The 24,623-nt window shown below is 43.1% G+C and overlaps 1 protein-coding gene across 4 annotated transcripts in view; it reads left to right on the top strand.

Moving 5' to 3' along the window:
* Positions 1-17,188, top strand: part of rerg (RAS-like, estrogen-regulated, growth inhibitor) — a 194,105-nt gene extending 176,917 nt beyond the window's left edge. For all 4 annotated transcript variants that reach the window (XM_078553563.1, XM_078553560.1, XM_078553561.1 and 1 more), the window contains exons 4-5: positions 5,603-5,676; positions 15,037-17,188. In XM_078553563.1, the coding sequence (XP_078409689.1) occupies positions 5,603-5,676; positions 15,037-15,444 (482 nt within the window). In that variant the 3' untranslated portion in view covers positions 15,445-17,188. The remainder of the gene's footprint in view (positions 1-5,602; positions 5,677-15,036) is intronic.
* Positions 17,189-24,623: the final 7,435 nt, after the last annotated feature.

Below are 24,623 nucleotides of genomic sequence, written 5' to 3'. Positions count from 1 at the left end.
TGATGGTGACGGTAGAGTGAGGGATATACTGGGCCATAAGATTACAGATTGTGGTGGAATACAATTCTGCTGCTGCTGATTGCCCAAAGTGTATTATGTATGTCCAATTTTGAGCTGCTGGATCTGTTCTTAATCTATCCCATTTAGCTGATGAAGTACTTTTGAAATGTAATCACTGCTACAATGTAAGAAACACGGCAGCCAATTTGCACACAGCAAGATCCTGCAAACAACAATGTGATAATCTGTCTTTTGGTTAAGAGATAATTATTGGCCAGCACACCAGGGAGAACTGCCATGTTTTAATCACCTCCACAGCTATCCAGGGTCACAAACTAGGACAAACGTGGCCGTGCCTGTGTTGTGTATTCTTCTGTATTATGTGCTGTCAGTGAAACGGACTTTAACAGTTGGTTCTAGAGAGATATGTAGCTACAGTATGCGTCCACGATTGAATGGGCATGGCTGGAGGGGAAGAAGACAGGTTAGTGATGGGTTTGGTTTGTGGAAGTAAGCTTTTTCCTTGTCCTTTCTTCATGAGTGAGGGATATCAGTGTTGAGAAAAGGAACATTTGCACCCACACTTGCACCAAGTGCCAGCGTCAACCCCTCCCAGGTCTGGAACAATACAATTCGATGTGGAGTAAAGCTCCTTCTATTCTGCCCTAATGATGTGCTTCAACCCTCAACCACAGAAAATCATCTTTCCCCTGCTTCACCAGTGTGGCATTTTCCTCACTTTGTTCAGTTCCTTAGAGCATCTATTCTAAGTGATTGAAATTGCCAATTTGTGCAGAAGTTGAGGGCAGTTCTGGACTGGCCCAGATTCATTAGGATCTAGATTGTGACTGTATACGCTCAATTCATGCAGGACTCTTGCAACAACAAATCTATGAGGCTTTCATCCTATTAGCACTGGCTAGATTTGAGCCCAAGTCCCAGGGTGAAAGGCTAATGTCTAATCACCTAGTTTCCCCATGTTTTTCTTTTTGATGTAAGATAGGTTTATCTTTGTGAATGTGACCTATAGATGACGGATGAATAACGTTATATGAGCTGCTGAAAATTACAGGTGTTGGCCTAGGTTCAATGTTAGGAGGTTGTGGTTTCAAGTCCCACTCTATGGACTTGAGCATGTATTCTAGGCTGATACTTCAGTGCAGTGCTGAGGGAGCGCTGCACTATCTTAGGATGCTATTTCTCAGATGAGCTATTAAATTGAGGATCCTTCTAGCCTCTCTGTGTAAAAGACACTATAGCACTACATGAAGAAGAGCAGGCCAGTTTTCCCTGATGTTCCAGACAATAGTTATCCTTCAATAAACTTCACTAATACAGTTTATCAGCACATTTGTTTCATTAGCCCAGAATTTTCCCTCACCCTTCATATTGTGGCAAAAGGTTGCTGTAAATGGTACAGCAGGGTAGTGGGCATCTGGAACCTAGGAGAATGACAGGGCCAACAGTGTATCTACCTAGCCATTGAGATTTAAGGATAGAGAAATAAATGACAGGGAAGAAGAGTCAAATCAGATTCAGAAAGATAAATGAAGAAATGGAAAAATTGGGTTATAGAGAGAAAAAAAGAGACAAAGAAAAAATATGAAAATTTTTTAAAAATTGAATTAAAAATTTTTAAAACCTCAAAGAAGAATCTACTAACAGCAGGAATGAAACTTCATAGTTTCAGTTGTTCCCTTTCTGAGCTGAAGAGTTTGAGCATTGCAGGAACATTTAAAGGATTCTCATGTCATTACGCACCAGCCCCAACATTCTGCAGCCAGCTTAATTTAATTTAATGGTAGATATGCAACAATTCCCTGAAACTCGGGGGAAGTGGAGGGTGAGCTGTAGTTATGGCCAGCAGAGTGGCACAAATCACCCAACAATTTGTGGCAAATCGCAACTCACGGTGTATTTCTTCCCCACCACAAATTGTTGGGTTATTTACACACTAATTGTGGCGTGCACATTAAATTCACCGTTAATTTCCCAGCAAATTCTGTTTCCTTGTTGATTCTTGAAAGGTGCTGTAGAAATGCAGGTTCTTTCTTTATATCATTTCACTTTCCTACCCCCTCACCAGCTGTCCTGTGGAACGGGATAGAACTAAAATGGGAGTACCAATAAATACCCACTATGAGATATCCCTCATCAAATGGCTTTTATGCCATTATACCACCCTAAAGAAACATATAGATAGGTGGATTAGGAAAGCTATCACCATCTTGATGTGCCTCCCATGCTGTCATTTCTCTGATTCTGTAGTGTAAAAGATAAATTTACATGTTTATAGTCCTAGCAAAGAGCTCTGTGCACTGGGCGCCGAGGTCAGTGACCCCTGAAGTATTTCCTATCAATTAAAATTAACAGACAAGGATCCCTGTGGAGTGTGCTGACCTCTGTGCCTCACTTTCTGATATGTGTCCCCAGCACTAAGCTCCATGCCAGGAGTATCAATTTATTAAATCTACCCTTTAATCTATGAGAAAATGTTTCTAGGACATCATCAATTTATCTTCACACCTACGTCAGCGTGTATCAATTTGGGAATGAAGGCAGATCGAACAGAGCCATGTTTTTCAGGTTACTTTAGTGCTGTTCTGTGTACTTGTTTTAATACCTGAGGACAAACATGAAGCTCACCCAATAATTAACAGAATTAACAGATGATGGTGGTGGTTCCTGTTGTAAAGTGTTGGGGGTAGTTTGGTAGGTCTTATTAAGGTATCTGTAGTCTTAGGTAGTTCAACAGTAAGCATTTAGTAACTACTAGAAACTATATAAATAGGTACAGTAAAGGTCCAAGCTAGGAGCTGCCTCCATGCTTGCTTTTACACAAGGCTCTGTCCAACACTACACTGACTCCTAGATGCAGGGCAAGTGTTCTCTTACATCACTGTGTGGGTGGTACTGTACTCAGTCCCATGTTAACCCTTTATGAGGAAGATCCTTATACTCCAGTCCCCATTAAAGATTTGACATGTCATTCATGGACAGACAAGACCTAGTTGCTGTACAATTATGTTTGGAGCCTTCTCTCTGGAACTCCATCTCTAAATCTCCTCCCCTGTCCAGTACTTTCTCCTTTAAAAATGACCCCAAGACACATCTCTTAGATCAAGCCTATCAGTTCCCACCCCCCACTGGCCCATTTTAATATTTCCTTTCAGGGTTCAGTGTCCATTTTCCATATACTTATTTGTGATGTGTATATGTTTTTTTTAATATTAAAGGCACTTAACAAATGTAAACTGAAAATATTGTTTAAAGAACAAAAGCATAACTTTTCTAAACAATGTTACTACTTTTTCAAGACAAAATTTGCAGGAGACATATAATCAAGACTTTTTCTTTGAGTTGACATTGAACCTTGTTTTATTTTGCCAACTTTAAGCAAGTTAAAGTTGTGCCATAAATTGTCTTCAACTATTGTAGTATAGTAAAAGTTGTTTTACTTTCTGGTCTGTACAATGTTTATAATACATCTTATGGAGATACAGTCTCATTCATTGGTATTTTAGTATCTGTTTGAATTCACCAATTATCTGCTGGAGAAATTAACTTTGCAACAAAAATTAGTATGAGATGAAGTAAAATGCAGAATAGCACAAACTTTCAAATTTCAGCTGCTCATTACTTCCACACTTAACACTACTAAATATGCTGTGAGGAGATCAATAGAAGGATAACCTTGTTATTATGACCTGTAAAGGGAAATGGTTAAACAAATTTTGAGTTGAAGTGGAATTAGCCTTGGCACAGGTCTCAGCAAGCCAAGTGATCATCAGAAAGAGCAGCGTAAAATGTATCCTCAGAAAGAATCTAAATCCTTCACAGCAATGTATAGAATAGGTTCTGAAACAGTATAATGCTGTATTTGAAGCAGCCATTGGGAACTTCTGAAAGTTACTGTTTATCATTCAGTTATAAGGTCACGAGGATAAATTCATTGAGGCAGCTCTCCCCAGTGTGGAGCCTCGCTCGATGGGAATGCAGATTGAAGAGGGGGCAAGGAGGTCAGTGCAGCTCATGTGAGTTGAAGATTTTCCAGTAATTGAAATCTGGAGAAACACACTGACCTCCATGCCTTATGATCATGAGTTTCCATGCTGGAGCGTAGCCTCACCGAATTTACCGTCCAGAGAAAGAAAATCTAACTAAACTACAGCCAGCTGAACTAACAGACAGAAAGGACAAGTATCAATAAGGGCAATCAGTATAAAAAAGGGAAGTGTTTTCAGAAAAGTGAAGTTCTGTCATCATTATAACTGGCTGTGAGGAGAGGTAAGCTGGGGTTATTGTCCTTTAGCCTAATGACTCCTTCAGTCACACCATTTATGCTGTATTTGAAGCAGCCATTGGGAACTTCTGAAAGTTACTGTTTATCATTCAGTTATAAGGTCACGAGGATAAATTCATTGAGGCAGCTCTCCCCAATGTGGAGCCTAGCTCGATGGGAATGCAGATTGAAGAGGGGGCAAGGAGGTCAGTGCAGCTCATGTGTGTTGAAGATTTTCCAGCATACAGCTGTGCTTATGAACTGAAGTGTGAGAGAAGTAGAGAGGATTCTGAATACAGTGAAACAGTCCTGGATTATCAAAAATCAGGAAGGAAATATCTCCAGAAACAATGTCCTAATTTCACCAATATTCTGTTTAGTATCAAAACAGTGACATGAGTGCATGGCACCTTGGAGCTAGGTACAAAAGAATACATCTGTATTCACATTAACCAGATGACAGCTTCGTGAGTGAGTGAAGCCAACTGATTGGAATGATTGTCACACTGGCGGAGTTCAGCAAGGATTATAATACCACATAGACATCAATTTTTGAGGAGTGTGTCAGCAGTGATTCCATATTGGGGACAATTTTAACCTTAGCTCCTTATCAGTGGAACATCCTGGAGTGGGCATAACACTGGTTTTATACCCCATCCAATTTTACTCTGCATTGAAGTCACTGGTTTTCCACCTGATTCTGTCAGTTTCTCGCAAGGTAAGTTAGGTTATAATTACCGTTAAGTGTTTCCCTGGCTTATTTTAGCAACTCTCACTAGTGCTCAGTGCAGAGTTGAAGAGGGCACAGCAGCCAAAATGTCCCTTTGTGAGACACAAGTCCTGTAACCACTTAATTCCTGCGATTTAATGAAAAAAAAAAGTTTTGTTTTCACAAGTAGCAATTTTTGGCGCCAAGGGTTTCAGAATCTTAATTCCTTTTGCAATTAAATTTTAAAGCTTTCTGCAGCTTGAATACAACCTTATAACCAAAGGTTGTCAAAGCTGTGGCTGGAATTTTCCGGCTCCTCGTGCCAATGAGACCTTCTGTTCCTGCCGATGTGAACAGAGATTTCAATGGCTCGCTGGCCCCACTGGGTCGGGGGCTGGAAAATTTCGGCGGGTCTGTTTGAGGAACTTGGTAAATCTCAGAACTCCTTAACATCGGGACAGTGCCTCATTAAGAGGTCAAAGTTTGTTTTCTTATATTGAATGAGAAATGTCGACAAAATATGTACTGTTGTTAAACTTAAAATTCACCAAAACTGACACAGCGTGGGCATCAACACTAATTAAATATTTCTTTTTAATATAAATTGCCAGAGTCAACCTATCGCCACCAAGCAACCATTGATGATGAAGCAGTTTCTATGGAAATCTTAGATACAGCTGGCCAGGTGAGTTAGTGACACAGATTGCTCTCTGAGATTATCATCAAACTTGTCACTGTACACCATTTATTTACTTCCTTTACTTATTTTACTTTATCCTCTGCATGCACACTTGAAAACGTGCCAGAAAAAGGTATGGGAACTGTGAAACTATTGTAACACGCCAATTAGAAAGGAAATATAATAAATATATTTCTTTGAGATTGGCATATCTCCTTAATCCTAAAACCCCTTTTCTGAAATGAGCCCCACAAGTTGAAATTTTCTTGTGCACAGCTGCTAGTTGTGTTCACAGAAGCATGGGTCTAGCACATAGATATGCACCTATGCATCTCCACTAGTACGCACACAGATACACACAGGACGGAACAAGTCTGTATAAATAGGAATGGGATAGGGTATTTGAAGTATGCATCCAGGTTCGAAGAGGTGGCCCTTTTAAGACATTTAGAACCATCTGACCAGGTTCAGTCATCTGATGAATTCATGAGCTTCATTCCCTTCAGGGTGGATTTTTGTCTTTCCTGCTTCAGCATGCTGGATCTATGTTATTGAGCGGAAAATTACATGCCTGCAAATAGTGTGTGCAGCCAAATTTCAGATGTCTACCCCACTACAACAACAACTTGTTTAATGTAGTGCCTTTATCATAGGAAAATGTTCCAAAGGCACTTCACAATTTATCAAGAATTGATAGCCAACAAAGGACATCTAAGGAGGTTGATTAAAAACTTAGTCAAAGAGGCAGAGGCAGAACGGTTTAGGGAGGAAATCCCAGAGCTCAAAATTTGCAAGGCTGAACTCATGGACACCGATGGTGGGGTGAAGGGGTTGGGAATTGAGTAAGAGGCCAGAATTGGAGGAATGTAGTATTGTGAGAGGGTTGCAGGGCTGGATGAGGTTACAGAGGTGGGAAGATGGAGGCCATGAAGGGATTTGAACGCGAGGATAAGAATATTAAATTTAAGGCATTGATGGACCACAGGAGCCAAAGTAGGTCAGTTAGTGCAGGGATGATGGGGATGGGTGAACAGGACTTGGTGTGAGTTAAGATATGGGCATCAAAGTTTTAGATTAGCTCAAGTCTGTGGAATGTGAAAATTGTAACAAAAGCAAGAATGAGATGGGCTGAGGCAGGGGCAGAGATGGTCAATATAATGGAGCTGGAAATAAGTGGGCTTTGTGATTCCTGCTGGTGCAGAGTTTAATCCGTTTGTTCCTGAAGAGAAAGATTCATTTTTGGAAATACACTGGCCCTCAGGAAAATTAGCAGAATCGTTTGTAGATGATATTTTACTCATGATTAATGAGAACAATCTGTTAATGGAGATTACATGCACACTTGTTTAATTATCTAATCACTCTCTCTCATCAAATGAATCACCAGAATTCATGATTGTCTTGCGCGAACAGTGATGAATTTCCTATAAAGAATGGGAACTTTATCACTACTTATCAAATACACGTTATTTATTTACCGCAATATACTGTAATCCTGACGCAAAAAACCCAGTCACATTTGTGCACTCAATAACTTCAAGGCCATTTTAAATCATGTGGTGATGGTTCCTTCAGTTAAAAGTCTGAAAATTATCTCCCTTAACATTAAGGGCGCCCTCGAAGGAGTGTCATGTTGTGTGGGTGGACAATCAGAAATTAGAACACACGCATCTAAAAGCTGAGGAATGCAGAGCAGAGCTAGACATACACTTAAATATTCTCTCACAAATGCTGTTAAATTACTGCACATTTTTACCATTTCTCAAATGGTTTACTGGATGTAAAAGCAACTATAATCATAAGTTTTAAATTCTTGTGCATGCTACTTCATTTAAATCTGGAACCTGGTAACCTTAAACCAGTTAAGAACTGATTTATATTAGCATGTGAGAAATGTGTACAGGTCTGTCAACTAACACGCCGATTACAACGGAATTTCACATCCAAGGCATTCTTCGACATTCTTGTTTGGGTTTGGGCACACGTAACGTTAACATGCAAAGAATGATTTTTCTTCTTCAACACTTCCAAAGATGCTCATTCCCACTGGGCTAAGGATCTACAGCCATCAGCTAGCCCAGGTACCTTGCCCAAAGAGCCAATTTTTATTCCTGAACTTAAGGTAGTGCAGGCTAAATTGAGCAAGTACACTGGCAGTGTGGAACCTCGCCTCCCACCAGCTTGTCTAGTGAAGTAGTAGGCATGCTGCTTGCTGGCATCCGTCCATTGGAATCAATTCCTGGCTATGTGTTAGAGATGTGCAAGTTTCCTCACCACCAGGGGCACCTTGCTGTTACCTTACCTTGCTGCTCAGTAGGATATTTGATTGTAGGACCATCGCAGCCAAAATCACCTCTGTCCTCACCCAATGTCAGTTGGCATGCAGGCAAACACAGCAGCCATTTTTCACTAGCAAAGCTTTGGTAGTGTTGTTTGAGGGAGGAATGTTGACCAGGAGTTTGGAAGAACTCCCTGTTCTTCTTTGAATAGTGACTTAGGATCTTTTGCACCCACCTGAACTGCTAGAAGGTAGACAGGGCCCCATCTGACAATCAGCACAGCCTCAGTGTTGCACTGAAGAGTTAGTCTAGACTGCATGTTTAAATCCTTGTGTTGGTACGGGTAGCTTTCTAAGGGGAAAGCGAGCACAAACAGAGTCATGCTGAAATCTTTGAAGTGATGTTAGCCATATTCACTTGACATGCAGTTTGTGCTCGAACCATTTTCAGCAGCATATACCATAGCAATAACATTGTTGTGAGACAATCTTGCAGCATTTAATTAATCTCACTACCAGCTGCAGGAGCAATCTCATTTTACTGGTCAAAGCATCTACCTTTAGAACCATGGCTGTATGCACTTGTAAGCTCTGTAATATTGGGAGAATTGACAAACTGCATCCTCAAAAGTATAAAATGAAGCTGTCGGTTATTGAATTTCCTTGGCAGCTTTCAAAATTCAGTTTTCCTATGCCACTGTAAAACTGTAAAAGAAACCACACCTTGTAGAATAGTGCACTGATATTTTCTGAATAGAACAAAATACCTCAGCCCTTGCTATAATTTGTGTTTTTGGTTGAAAGAGAATAATTGTGCATCCTTGAAACCCTGGTGCACTGAGAAACTTTCAGCTTGGAAAATACTCAAATCCAGTCTTACTACATCATAAATATCATTTGAATGATTGTTAAAAAAGTATAAACAGCGAACTAGATGGGATAAAGAACATTCTTCACCAATAAGGAATGCCTCACACACCACAGGAACGTATCCAATCTTTATTGTCTCTTTGTTATTTTATTCTGGTGCCATTGGGCCCATGCCCAATGTGAACTGTATAATAGATTTCCCCAAGTATTTGAGAAGGTTTTCTAAACTCCCACGGTCACTTTTATTTGGGTTCCAGAGATGGACACTGCAGTTTTTTGATGAGTTTTAGCAGAGGTAAACACTCTTTTAAGTGCTGAGTTTTCTTTTTCTCTTTCTTACCTGGTTTATTGCAACTTTATGAGCTCAGTGGTGGTGGTTGCCCCTTCGAAGAGGAAAGAAGGGCTTGCATTTATATAGTGCCTTTCACAGCCTTTAAGATGTTTGAACATGCTTTGCAGCCGATTAAGTAGTTTTGAAATCTAGTCACTGTTGTAAATTAGGCAGCTGATTTGCTCACAGCAATGTCCCACAAACAACAGTGAGATAATGACCAGATAATCTGTTCATTGATGTTGTTGAAGGTTAACAATTGGCCAGGACCCTGGAAGAATTCCATTCTTCTTATTGCTATAATTGTAGGACAATAGGCAGTGTACCTAATCCAGCAAAATTGCCCGTTTTGAGTGTGAAACCCACTCTTTCTCCAAACCTCTGTTTTAGTATTATTTCTTTGTTCAGCAGGCCTGGTCTAGAAAGCAGTAAAATAACAGGAATTCTCAGGTGGACTAGTCAGTAGTTTTGTGGCACTTGTGTATCTCCACAATATAGTTTTTATATGTTTAAAAGAAGTGTTCAGGAGGGTTGGAAACAGTTCCCACATCACCACCACCACACCATCCCTAAATTGTGTACAGGGTTTGAACTGGGTCTAACGCCCGGCTCTCTTTGAGCACATGGTAGAATCTAGGAAAAAGGAGCATAATCTTAAAATTACAACTAAGGTCATTTTAGGATTGAAATCAGAGAGCAAAGCCTAGTGGAAATCTGGAACTTGCTGCGTCAAAACACCTTGAATGTTGGGCAAGACTGTTCACAACCTCGGTATCACATTTGATCCTGAAATAAACTTCCAACCACATATCTGCGCCGTTACTCAGACTGCCAATTTTCATTTCTGTAACATCGTCTAACTTCAACCCGCCTCACCCTCATCTGCTGCTGAAACCTTCATTCATGCCTTCATTACCTCTAGACTTGACTATTCCAGTGCTCTCCTGGCTGGTCTCCCACTTTCTATACTCCGTAAACTTGAGATCATCCAAACCTCTGCCGTCCTTTTCCTTACTCGCACCAAGTCCCATTCACCTACCAGCCTGTGCTCACTGATCTACACTTGGTTGGTCATCCAACCCAATATCTACTTATGTGGCTTGGTGTCATATTTTGTTTAATAATGCTCTTTTGAAGCACTGTGGGATATTCTATTATGTTAAAGGCACGACATAAAAATAAGTTGTTGTTGTCAATTGAGATTTCGAAGACTGAGATTGGTAAATATTTGTTAGGTTTCAAGGGAGGTAGTGATGCAGTGGTATAGTGGTATCATCACTGAACCAGTATTCCAGAGACCCAGGCTAATGCTCTGTGCATCTTGGTTCGTACCCCACCACGGCAGATGGTGAAACTTGAATTCAGTAAAAAATTATAATTAAAAGTCCAATGATGAGCATGAAACCATTGTTGATTGTTGTAAAAACCCATCTGGTTCATTAATGCCTTTTAGGGAAGGAAGGTCTGGCCTACATGTGACTCCAGATCCACAGCAATCCACAGGATCTTAAATGCCCTCCGAAATGGCCTAGCAAACTGCTACAAAGCCTAAAAGGAATGAAACCGGACAGACCACCTGACATCGACCCAGACACTGGGAATGACAATGGCAAGCTCGGCCCTGTCAACCCTGCGAAGTCCTCCTTACTAACATCTGTCCTGTTCCACCGGCAGAACAGACCCAGCAGAGGTGGCGGCACAGTGGTAAGGAGTTGCCCTGGGAGTCCTCAACATCGACTCCAGACTCCGTGAAATTTCATGGCATCAGGTTACAGATGGCAAGGAAAGCTCCTGCTGATTACCACGTACCACTCCCTCTCAGCTTATGCATCAGTGCTCCTCCATGTTGAGCATCACTTGGAGGAAGTACTGAGGGGGGCAGTGCACTCTGGGTGGAAGACTTCAAGCGTGGCTCGGTAGCAACAGTACAGACTGAGGTTGCTGAGGCCTAAAGGACATAGCTGCTAGACTGGGTCTGTGGCAGGTGATGAGGGAATCAACAAGAGGGAAAAACATACTTCACCTCATCCTCACCAACCTGCCTGCCATAGATGCATCTACCTATGACAGTATTGGTAGGAGCAACCACCACATAGTCCTTGTGAATGATGCCCTGTCTTCAAATTGAGGATACGCTCCACTGTGTTGTGTGGCACTACCACCGTGCTAAATGGGGGAGATTTTGAACAGATTTAGCAAATCAAGACTGGGCAACCATGAGGCACTGTGGACCATCAGCAGCAGCAGAATTGTATTCAACCACAATCTGTAACCTCATGGCCTGGCATTTCCCCACTCTACCATTACATTCAAGCCAGAGGATCAACACTGGTTCAATGAAGGGTGCAGGAGGGCATGCTAGGAGCAGCACCAGGCATACCTAAAAATGAGGTGACAACCTAGTGAAGCTATAATACAGGACTACTTGCATGCCAAACAGCATAAGCAGCAAGTGATGGACAGAGTTAAGTGTTTCCACAACCAACGGATCAGACCTAAGCTCTGCAGTCCTGCCACATCCAGTCGTGAATGGTGGTGGACAATTAAACAATTCACTGGAGGAGGAGGCTCCACAAATATTCCCATCCTCAATGATGGAGGAGCCCAGCACATCAGTGCAAAAGATAAGGCTGAAGCATTCGCAACAATCTTCAGCCAGAAGCGCCAAGTGGATGACCCATCTCGGCCTCCTCCGGAAGTCCCCAGCATCACAGATGCCAGTCTTCAGCCAATTCGATTCATTCCACGAGATATCAAGAAACTGCTGAAGGCACTGGATACTGCAAAGGCTATGGGCCCTGACAATATTCCGGCAATGGTACTGAAGACTTGTGCTGCAGAACTTGCCGCGCCCCTAGCCAAGCTGCTCCAGTACAGCAACAACACTAGCATCTTCCCAGCAATGTGGAAAATTGTTACAGTATGACCTGTTCACAAAAACAGGACAAATCCAACTTGGCCAATTACCGCCCCATCAGTCTACTCTCTATCATCAGTAAAGTGATGGAAGGGGTCATCAACAGTGCTATCAAGTGGCATTTGTTTAGCCATAACCTGCTCACTGATGATCAGTTTGGGTTCTGCCAGGGCCACTCAGCTCTTGACCTCATTACAGCCTTGGTTCAAACATGGACAAAAAAGCTGAGCTCCAGAGGTGAGGTGAGAGTGACTGCCCTTGACATCAAGGCAGCATTTGACCGAGTGTGGCATCAAGGATCCCTAGCAACACTGGAGTCAATGGGAATCAAGGGGGAAACTCTCAGCTGGTTGGAGTCATACCTAGCACAAAGGAAGATGGTTGTGGTTGTTGGAGGACAGTCATCTCAGTTCCAGGGCATCACTGCAGGAGTTCCTCAGGGTAGTGTCCTCGGCTCAACCATCTTCAGCTGCTTCATCAATGACCTTCCTTCCATCATAAGGTTAGAAGTGGGGATGTTCGCTGATGATTGCACAATGTTCAGCACCATTTGTGGCTCCTCAGATACTGCAGCAGTTCATGTCTAATTGGAGCAAGAACTGGACAAAATCCAGGCTTTGGCTGACAAGTGGCAAGTAACATTCGCACCATACAAGTGCCAGGGAATGACCAACCATCACCAACAAGAGAGAATCTAACTATCAGCCTTTGACATTCAATGGCATTACCATCACTAAATCCCCCACGATCAACATCCTGGGGAGGGTTACCATTGACCAGAAACTTAACTGGACTAGCCATATAAATACTGTGGCTACAAGAGCAAGTCAGAGGCTAGGAATCATGTGGCGAGTAACTCACCTCCTGACTCCCCAAAGCCTATCCATCATCTACAAGGCACAAGTCAGGACTGTGATGGAATACTTTCCACTTGCCTGGATGAGTGCAGCTCCAACAACACTCAGGAGGCGTGACACCTTCCAGGACAAAGCAGTCTGCTTGATTGGCACCCCATCCACAAACATTCACTCCCTCCACCACTGACGCATAGTGGCAGCCGTGTGTACCATCTACAAGATGCACTGCAGGAATTCACCAAGCCTTCTTAGACAGCACTTTCCAAACTCGCAACCACTACCATCTAGAAGGACAAGGGGAGCAGACACGTTGGAACACCACCACTTGGAAGTTCTCCTCCAAGCCACTCACCACCCTGACTTGGAAATATATCATCGTTCTTTCACTGTCACTGGGTCAAAATCCTGGAACTCCCTCCCTAACAACACTACGGATGTACCTACATCAATGACTGCAGCGGTTCAAGAAGGCAGCTCCCCACCACCTTCTCAAGGGCAATTAGGGATAAATGCTGGCCTAGTCAGTGATGCCTACATCCCATGAATGAATTTTTAAAAAATGTAATGGAACAAAAGGTAGCTAAATGGAGTTGAGGTACTGATCATCTTATGATCAAACAGAATGGCTTGAGAGGCCGAATAGATTACACCTGTTCTGTTGTTACCATTAGGGCTTTTTATGTACCATTATAGTCTAGTGCGATAGATTATTATCCTTTTTTGCCTACAAGATGTATTGGAATTGTATTCTGCTAGACCACCATTAGCTCCTATGTGTGATCCCCTATAATTTCTAAGAAGCTGATGGACCTGCATTTTGAATGTATGATTTAGGGGTTTTTAGTTGGAAGGCTTTGTTACTAATGCTTGTGATAGCTCACATGTTTCAGTTACATATTAGATCTACCAATTTGGCATGGTGATAGAGTAGTTCTTGGATCCATAAAGGATCTCTTCCCAAGGCGATCTCCATTCCATTTGGGGGAAGGTGTTGGTCAGGAGATTGTTGCTGTCAGTCATCATCCACCTCCCCTATAATTGGATGAGGTTTGTAGGTTGTATCATTCACAAAATTCAGGCTTTATGGAAATTCTTGCTATTCTGTATGTACATATGGAAATAAGAGGTGGGATTTTCTAGCCCCGCCTGCCACCGGAATCATCCAGTCCTACCGAAAGCCATTGGACCGTTGGCTGAGCTGCCAAATCTCCCACGGCAGGTCCCGCCACGACAGGGCCGGAAAATCCCAGCCAAGGCTTCTGGTAATTTGATAAAGCAGTCTATGACAAATTGGCTAGCAGGTTATAATCTGTTGTTACCAATAAATGCTCCAGAGATCAGGCTAATGGCCATTCTTATGCTCCACAACTACTGACTTGGCCTTTTAGTCAGGTTTTCCATTGATAGCATCTGTAGTTTACCGTAGGTTTACCAGACTTGTTTCAAATTGGGTCAGCAGCAATATGATGCTTTCAACAGATCTGTTTAGACAGCAGCAGTTGAGGAATCAGAGTTAGGGCTTTCCACCTCTATTGCGATACTATACTGTGGTCTGAGTAATGAAAAAAACAACAATTGTATAACCCTTTCAGCATTCACTTAGGTCATAGTGTAATCATTGTCATGTTATGGTTAAGTGCTTTTGAAGAAAAGCTCTGGGACTGTGTAGGCCAGAAACACTTCCTGCAGGTTGTGAGCTTTTACACATTGCAGCGACAGACATTGTATTGAAGTGATTTCTTAAGGGAAGTGTAAAATTGCACTTTGGGTCTGACTGGCTGACTACTGGGAGTAGCACCAGAGAAGCATTGCCACAGTTACCATCTTCTAAGTTGGACAGTTCAATGACTTTTGGGAACCTAAAGTGGTTGATAGGACAATATGCAAACACATCACTAAAGGAAGCCTGAAGAAAGGTTTACTGTTGCTCTGTTTTAGCAACTGCCACAGATCAACCATCAATCCTTAAAGGGTAAACTGGCAAACTGCATTTCATATAGTTTTGGATGTGATTATTAACTCAATACTTTTAATGTTAGTTTTTATTTCTGTATGTAAATTAATAATCTTGTCGATGTCCTCAAATGGTATGTAATACAACCTTGTTTTTCAGGAGGACGTCATTCAGAGGGAAAGTCACATGCGTTGGGCAGAGGGTTTTGTCTTAGTTTATGACATCACTGACAGAATGAGCTTCGAGGAAGTGATTTCACTGAAGAACATCCTGGACGAAATCAAAAAGCCAAAAAATGTGACCTTGATCCTTGTGGGTAACAAGGCTGATCTGGACCACTCCAGGCAGGTCACAACAGAAGAAGGGGAGAAGATGGCTACCGAAATGGCCTGTGCTTTTTACGAGTGTTCAGCTTGTACCGGAGAAGGCAACATAAATGAAGCGTTCTATGAACTGTGCAGAGAGGTGAGGCGGCGTAAAATGATCCAAGGCAAGACAAGACGGAGAAGCTCTACGACCCACGTCAAGCAGGCGATCAACAAGATGTTGACCAAAATAAGTAGTTAAATGTGTGGGGAGGAAAAGATTTTTCAATATTGAAAAAAGGTAGAATTATATTACATAAAATAGGAAATAAGCAGTTAAGGGTGTTCGCTTTCCAACTCCAAGTAGCTTCAAATATGCCAAATGGACAAAACCCAGCAGTCACCTGATAGATACTAATGGTGTTCCATAGCATTAGGCACCACATTTCTGAGTGTGCATCGGTCTGATAACTGTCACTGTGTAAAGGTCAATAAGACTCCTTTTTAATTCCCTTCCACACCCAAATACTAAATTAATTTTAGGTTGAAATGGGTTAAAGTGTGAAAAAATAATGACTTCATGTTTTTAACTCTTCTGACAGGTATACCTATTTTTAAGTTTAATAAAAGAACCAGTTCCATTTGAAGTCAATATTTGAGCAGATACAAAACACAGGATATTGGTTTTCAGATAACAACATGACTTATCGACAGATTAAGATCTTCAGAATCCTACCACAGTGGCTCAGCTGGTTAAGGTAGTTAATCAGTCCATGGATCAGATTTGATCCCAGAATCGCTTGCGCTGAGTTAGCTGATCTCAGCCCATGTGACAGTAGGCTCGCTGTAGTTGGCCTCAGCACCCCCTGGGTTAGGGTGGAGAAAAAGGTAACTTTGGTTCTCACTCCCAACTGCTATCCAGCAAACCCTGCTGGAAGTGCGCATGATGAGGACAGGCTTGAGTTTGCCTGTGAAGCCCCCTCCATAGTCAAACTGACTGCCAACAACTCATTGTTCTGGATATGAATAGTGGACAGTTGGGCAAAGTATTGGAGGGGTACTGCCTCCCATGGATCATGACCTTCCTTCCCCCAGCAAGGAGATAACACCATCAGAACAGGGGAAGAAGTGAAAAAAAATACAATATACGTTGCTATAGCACTGCTATGTCTTTGAAATTATGATAGACTTCTAAATTGTAAATATATATATACATTATATATATATATGCTGTTTTAAAAGATCCAAATAAAATTGGATCTATTTGAATACTATGCAGTTTAATTGGATCCCATTGTACTGCTGACCATTTACCATAGATATTGCTGATAAATGCAATCGATGCTTTGCTAGGAAAAGCTGTCAGTCCCTTTCATTTAGGCTGCGTTTTTAATATTAAATCCAAGGTTGGCCATCTCCTGTTGGTTGTTTACACAGCACTTTGTACAATCTATAGCAGGTTGCCATTTTTGGAGACTGTAAATTGTTAATTGATGTTGTGATTTGTCAAGCTATTAATTAAATTCATTAGATCTGTTAATCAGTTATTAAAGTATCAAACAGCCTCTAAAAAATTAGAAGTTTCTGTATTCTGTACAAGTTTTCCATTTTTGATTTTTTTTTCCCATTGGAAGTAAATATGTTGCTTGTTTCTTTTTAATAAATGCTCTAATGATTTCTCTTGTAAGTTGTTTAAAAAAGGTCCAAATAAATTAAATGTAGCACAAGGATAATTCACTTGTTAAATGCTACAAATTACAAAATGAATACATTAAAAATGAGAGTTATTTGTGTTATACCCTGAAATATTTGAGATGTTTTGTTATGAGATTGATTTATCTTCCTGTAGGTAACTCCTTAAATTGTACAACTAACCAGTGACTTCGGAGTATGCTTTGTGTTGAAAAACTAAGCAAATATACAAAAGAGGTCTCCTCATATAATTGCTGTCACTTTGCTGTTGTAACTTGCTTTTCCATGTAAAATAAATCCTGAAATATTTGTTATTCTTTGAAATATTTGATTATCTGTATCAGTACACATCAATGTACACACATTTCTGCATCCTGATATGTTCCAACTTGACAACTATGTATTGGAGCCGATAGGAGAGGAAGCATCTACATGTTGCAGGGTTGTTATACGTAGAGCAAGCTGAGGGCATTTATTTACACTTTTCACATCTCTATCTATGACACATCACAGCAATGCTAATTGTTTAGATTGTGGATGAGCACAAAGGCTTTTTGTTCATTAAGTTGGAGATATTGGTAGCTGAGCTTTGCTTCTGCTACCAATGAGACTAGTTTCAGTCCACAGTGCACCAAATAATGGCATCAAAGTGCAGACAAGGCAGATGTCCTGATTTGAACATCCTCATTTCTGCAGGCAGATTACATGAACTCTACTGAAGTTATTTTATTCTTAAGGTTGCACGTTAGTCAGAAATAGACGTGAGACCTCATAATGTTAAATCCTATAGAATGTTTTCACTTAGTTTACTGGGAAATCTGGCGCATACTTGCACTCTAATGTAAAGTTTTATATCCTCTTAAAAAAGTGCAACTTAAAGGAGATTTCACTGAAGTGCTAGACATTAAAGTAGTGGACAATTTAGACTCTGGTGTAACTTAAACAGTGGCACTTTTAGTAGGTGTGTAGGGTCAAATTTGCTATATATTTACAACATGATCTCAGTCCAGAGCCCTGTGGGATAATTTCTCTACCCTCCCTTTCATTCCACATAATTCACTTGATAGCTGCCAAAACTACCACTGACCAATAATAAAACGATTTTGATAATGTCTACGAGTGAGGTTGTTGATGTAATCTTCAATGAAATCTTCATTGATAACCAGAGGTGAGATGAGGACTTTTTTTTATTACACAGATGTTGTTGTGATCTGTAATGCATAGCCTGAAAGGATGGTAAAAGTAGATTCAATAATAACTTTTAAAAGGGAATTGCATAAATCTTTGAAGGGGAAAAATTGCAGAGTTATGGGAAAAGAGCAGGGGAATGGAACTAACTGGATAGCTCTTACAAATAGCTGTCAAATGCAGGATGGGCCAAATGGCCCCCTTTTGTGATTAGAAAAAGTCACAAAATGGAAAATGGCAGTATCCATTATAACCAATAGGCTACCACCATGATGTAGGCTCCCCACAGTATGTGACCAGCAACTGCAATATTATGAACTCAAGTGATGTAGTTGGTTAATAGTCTGCCATTTCCTTTAGAATTTAGATTGAAATCCAACTCGAGATGGTGGAACAAAAATCTTATTTTTCTCTTCGTTGTGTGTTACTATGTTTGTAGGATTTCTCCACTTTTCTTGTGTTCCAAATATTTTTGGTTTTCATATTTCAGAATACTTTCATTGGTGATTCTTGCTTCTCTATATCTAAGTGACTGTTTTCACATCCAGACATCTGGGCAAATTTGTAGCATTTCCAGAGACCAAACAATGATCCCTCTTCAGTTTATTTCAGCTACAGGAATGATCGTATGATCTCTCTGCTTTCAATAGATAGTAGGATAACATTAGTTATCACAAGTAGACGAAGTGCGGTTTGGGCAGAGTGTGAATTTGGGAGTTTGGTGAGTGATGGAGTTTGGTGAAGAGGGGGAGGAGGTGCTCCTTTTTCTACTTTTTTCAGCCTCCAGTAGTGAGTGAGTTTTCTTCCTTTGTTTCCAAGCTAGGAGAGCACAACTCAACATAACTCCAGTATGGTATGTTGCCTTCCTGGTGCCAGGGTCATGGGTGTCACAGAATGGCTGCAGGGCCTTCTTAAGGAGGAGGGTGAACAGCCAGAGGTCGTGGTTCACATTGGTACTAATGACATAGGTAGAAAGAGGGATGAGGTCCTGAAAGCAGATTTCAGGGAGCTAAGTAAGACATTAAAAAGCAGGACCTCAGAGGTAGTAATCTCTGGATTACTCCCAGTGCCACACGCTAGTGAGCATGGAAATAGGTTAGAGCTGATGAATGGGGGCTGGAGAGATGGTGCAAGAGGGAGGGCTTCAGATTCCTGGGGCATTGGGACTGGTTCTGGGGGAGGTGGGACCTGAACAAGCCGGACGGCTTACATCTCAATAGAGCTGGGACCAATGTCCTTGCCGGGAGGTTTGCTAGTGCTGTTGGGCAGGGTTTAAACTGGTTTGGCAGGGGGATGGGAACCTGAGGGTGGACTCAGTTGGGATAAAATCAGAAATTGAAATGGAAGGCAAAAAATTAGTGAGTGTGGAAGGCAGAGAAAACAAAGGATAGAAAATAGAAGAGTTTGGCAGTTCTCAGGGGTATATACTTCAACGCACAAAGTATAGCAAATAAAGCAGACAAGTTGAGGGCACAAATAGAAATGTGGTAGTATGATATCATAGCTATTAAAGGAACATGGCTTAAAGAGGGACAGGAATGGGAGCTCAACATGGTTACAGGGTTTTCAGGTGAGATAGGGGGATAAAAAGGGAGGGGGGTGACACTTGGTTAGAGAAGCAAATACAGCTGTGCGGAGGGATGAAACGTTAGAAGGATCATCAATTGAGGCTATATGGATTGAGCCTAGGAACAAAAAAGGGGCAGTCAGTTACTGGGAATCAACTATAGACCCCCCCAAACAGTCAAAGGGAGGTAGAAGAGCAAAAATATAGGCAAATCTCTGAGAAGTGCAAAAACAATAGGACAGTAATAGTAGGGGATTTTAACTGCCACAATAATAGCTGGGATAGTTTTAGTGTGAAAGGAATGAAGGGAACAGAATTCTTAAGCTGCATACAGGAGAACTTCTTTGCTTAAAATGTAGCAAGTCCAACAAGAGAGGTCATGGTTCTAGACTTAGTTTTGGGTAATGAAGCTGGGCAGGTGGAAGGAGTGGCAGTGGCGGGGGTTTTGGCAGGGGGGGGGGGGGGGCGCATTTTGGCGGTAGTAATCATAATTCAGTTTGTTTTAACATAATTACTGGAACAGAAGCTAAAGTTCTAAGTAGGGGTAAGGCCAATTTTACTAAACTGAGGAGTGATTTAGCAAATGTGGACTGGAAACAGTTAATTGAAAGTATTAGAGCAGTGGGAGGCATTCAAAGAGGAAATTCAAGGGGTCCAGAGTAAACATGTTCCCACAAAGAATAAGGGTGGGACGGCCAAAACTAGAGCCCTCTAGACGTCAAGTAGCTTACAGGGTAAGATAAGGCAGAAGAGGAAAGTTGTCACACACGAGAACTCAGTGGGCAGGAATTTCCCCCCCATCAGCAGCCAATTTGCATATAGCAAACTCCCTTCAACAGCAATGTGATATTGACCCGATAAGCTGTTTTTATGATGTTTATTGATGGATAAATATTGGCTGGGACACTGGGAATAACTCCCCTGCAATTGTCTCATATTGGCTCAGAAAGATTGGTATTTGACTCACTGCTTTTTAGTATTTTCATAAATAACCTAGATATTGATGTTGGAGGAATGGTTTTCGAGTTCACAGATGATACAAAAATATGTGCGTGTGTTAGGATGGTGGTGGGCAATAAATCTCTCCAGGCAAATTTTAATGCATTGAGGGAATGGTATTTAACTTAGATAAGTGCAGTGTTATGCATTTGGTACACTCCACATGGAAGACAATTGAAATCTGTTGAGAGAAAAGGGTATTGCGTCATTATTCACTAAAAGTTCACGACTAATGATGAGAAGTCGTAGCCAGAGGTAATAGAAATTACGTTACACTAATACACTATTCAACATAAACCAAAGTACACCATCTTGTTCAAAAGCAAAATACTGTGGATTCTGGAAACCTGAAATAAAAACATAAAATGCTTGAAATACTCAGCAGATCAGGCATAGAAATATAAAAACTAGGAGCAGGAGTAGGCCATTCGGCTCTTTGAGCCTGTTCTGTCATTCAGTATGATCATGGCTGATCCTTTATCTCAACGCCATATTCCTGCTTTCTCTCCATATCACTTGATGCCCCTAATATCCAAAAATTTATCAATTTCTTTCTTGAATATACTCAGTGACCTGGTCTCCACAGCCTTCTGTGGTAGAGAAGTCCACAGGTTAACCACTTTCTGAGTGAAGAAATTTTTCCTTATCTCAGTCCTAAGTGGCCTGCCCCATATCCTGAGGCTGTGGCTCCTGGCTCTAGACTCCCCAACCAGGGGAAACATCCTCCCTGCATTCAGTCTGTCTGGCCCTGTTAGAATTTTATACATTTCAATCAGAACCCTTCTCATTCTTCTAAACTCTAGTGAATACAGGCCCAGTCGAACCAATCTCTCTTCATATGATAGTCCTGGCAACCCGGTATCAGCCTAATGAACATTTGCTGCACTCCCTCTATGGCAATTATATCCTTTCTTAGGTAGGGAGACCAAAACTGCATGCAATACTCCAGATATGGTCTCACCAAGGCTCTGTATAACTGCAATAAGACACCCTTACTTCTGAACTCAAATCCTCTTGCAATGAAGACCAACATACCATTTGCCTTCCTAATTGCTTACTGTGCCTGCCTATTTACTTTCATTGACTGGTGTACAATGACACCCAGATCCCTTTGTACATCCACATTTCCCAATATATCACCATTTAAATAATACTCTGCCTTTTAGTTCTTCACACTGCAGCGTATAACTTCACATTCATCCAGGCAGTATCTGTGGAGATGGAAACAGAGTTAACATTTCAGGTCAATGACCTACCCAATTAGTAAACTGAAAGGTCATCATCCTAAAACATTGGGCGGACTGTTACGAGCCCGCTGGCAGCAGGTGTGATAGGTGGTGTGTGCGGACAATATGGTGAGACCCACTTCACGACGGTGTGAATGCAGGGCGTGATCTTCCGCTCAGCACCCCTGCGGCGGGCCGCATTTCCCGCCATCGGTCAGTGGGGAGCTAATTGTAATACATTAGCGTATAATTAAAAGGCCATCCTTCCAGGCTCTTGGAACCCTACCATATCATCCGTGCACATTGGCGGGAAAGCACGTCTATGTGTTTCACAACAGCATGCAGGCGATGTGCACTTGGCGGCCTTCACTTTGGGGGGAACTGAGGTGAGTGAGCAGCAGCGTTCTCCACAGCTCACCTGTTGTTTACAGGCCTCAGGGGTGGGGGGGGGGGAGGGGGTTGGGGGGGCTGGGGAAACCGATGCCCATCCCACAGGGCCCCTGAGGGGTGGGGGTGTCTGGGGGTAATTGCTGGCCAGCCTCAGAGGTCACTGCTGAGGAGTGGGGGGTATCCGGGGGCAAGTGCTGGCCAGCCTCAGAGGCGACTGTTGGTAGGGGGTCAAGTGCTACCCTGGCGCTGCATCCCATGCACAGGCAATCAAGGTGGGGGACAGGGTAAGAGAGGGAAATGGCCACACATTAGGGACACCTGTATAAACTGACCAAGCCTCTGCAACTAAGACAGATCAGATGCAGCCACAGTGATATGATTGGGGTCAGGACCCTAGCCTGCCCACCCATGCAAGCCTTGCGGTGGCACCAAAGGGCCACCAGGTGGCTCCATACCTTGCCCAACCCCCCCCGATGTTCCCCCGACTCCCCACCCCAGCACAGACTTCGAGTCCACCACCACTTTATTGGACCATGGAGCAGTTGGACTGCACACATTGTACAATCTCCTCGCCAATGCTGGCCATGTAGCAGTGACTGCTGGAGGCGCTCACAGCCCCTTACAATCTCAGCATCCCGGTGTCCCCCATGTCGCAGGCTGATAGGGCAGCCATGCAGCGCACTCATCTCTGGCCATCCGAGGAAGCACTAAGGTGCGGTCACACAGGACCAGGAAAGGTGCTGAGTACAGCCATGATAATCACGTCTCCCTCTCTTTCATGCTGCAGGAGAATCACGTCAGAATCATGGATCTTGGTGACCTAGCTGTATGCCTGATGGCCTACAGAGACCGTAGAAGACAGAGGAGAGAGTGACTGAGGCACCTGCCGTGCAAAGGCAGGAGTAGCAACCTCATGAAGAAGGGGCAGCAGGAGCTCCCGCACACGCTGCCCAGGAGCGACAGTGAGCTGTGGCTGGTTCGCACCTAGTGACACCCAGGGTCTATAGACGCCGTCTGCCATTCCTGCCCATGACTGAGAACCAGTGTCGCTGACGACTGTGCATGTCTAGGGACCTGGTGGCTCACATCTGCCACTTACTGCAGGACTTGGCGCCAAGGGGACATGGAGGGCATCCACTGCCAGTGGATGTAAGAGTGATCACGGTGCTCAATTTCTATGCCAGTGGCTCCTTTCAGGGCCTCACAGGTGACCTTCGTGGGATTTCACAATCCGTCACCCACAAATGCGTCCATGAGGTCATGGACGCCATCTTCTCCATGGCACATAACTTTGTGCGTTTCGCCCAGGACTGGGACAGCCAGGATGCAAGGGCCATTGGATTCACCCTGATCTCGGGATTCCCACAGGCGCAGGGTGCGATTGACTGCACTCAAGTGGCACTCAGGTCTCATTGCTACACTCAGTGGACTTCATCAACTGCAAGGGCTTCCACTCACTGAATGTGCAGCTGGTATGTGACCACCAGAAACGCATCCTGCAGTTGCGTGCATGGTTTCAAGGAAGTGTGCACGATGCCTACATCCTGAGTCGCTCGCAGATCCCTGCTGTCTTCCTGGGTCCACAGAGGCTACAGGGTTGGCTCCTTGGGAACAAGGGCTACCCGCAGAGGCCGTGGCTGATGACACCCATGCAGTGGCCTCAAACTGCAGCAGAGTGATGCTATAATGAGGCTCATGCAGCAGCTCGCAACTTGGTGGGGCAGACCATCGGGATGCTAAAGCTGCGGTTCCGGTGCCTGGACCGGCCTGGTGGAGCCCTGCAATACAGTCCGCAGAGGGTTGTCATCTGCTGTGCCCTTTACAACCTGGTGCTCCAATGGGGAGAGGAGCTGGCTGAGGAGGAAATGGAGGAGCTGGAGGCCTCCTCAGATGAGAAGGACACTGATGGGGATGAGAGTGAGGGGGTCCTCGGTGATGATGATGACGGGGATGTGAGTCTCGCACTGACTAGATGAGGCAGGCGCACTCGGGAGGCCCTCAGAGCTGCCAGATTTGTGGAGGATGATGACAACATGCAGTGAGGTGTCCCTGTAGATATTGACATCACAGTTGTGAACGTTTGACTCCAGTTTGACTTATCTCAGCTCCAATACCCTCTGAGAGAATGCTCCTGTCATGGAAATGCAGTGGAGGCCCTAATAGTCACTTGATCGCAGGAGGATGATGACAACATGCAGTGAGGACACTCCATGGCCTCTGAGAATGTCTGACTCCTGTCTGGCTGAGGGCATTTTGCTTGCGCTCCATTAACAGGGCAATCTCAGAGACACAGCCATGAAACTTTAGATGTATCTGATGCTGTGTCCGCCTTCAACACCTCAGCCCTTCAGGAGCTGGTGTACAGCATCGCTGGTCGCA

The sequence above is a fragment of the Cetorhinus maximus genome, chromosome 12 (genome assembly GCF_964194155.1).
Source record: "Cetorhinus maximus chromosome 12, sCetMax3.hap1.1, whole genome shotgun sequence".
NCBI classification, from domain to species: Eukaryota; Metazoa; Chordata; class Chondrichthyes; order Lamniformes; family Cetorhinidae; genus Cetorhinus; species Cetorhinus maximus.
The sequence above is the reverse complement of the archived record's forward strand: the minus strand, read 5'-3'. Positions and strand labels throughout refer to the sequence as shown.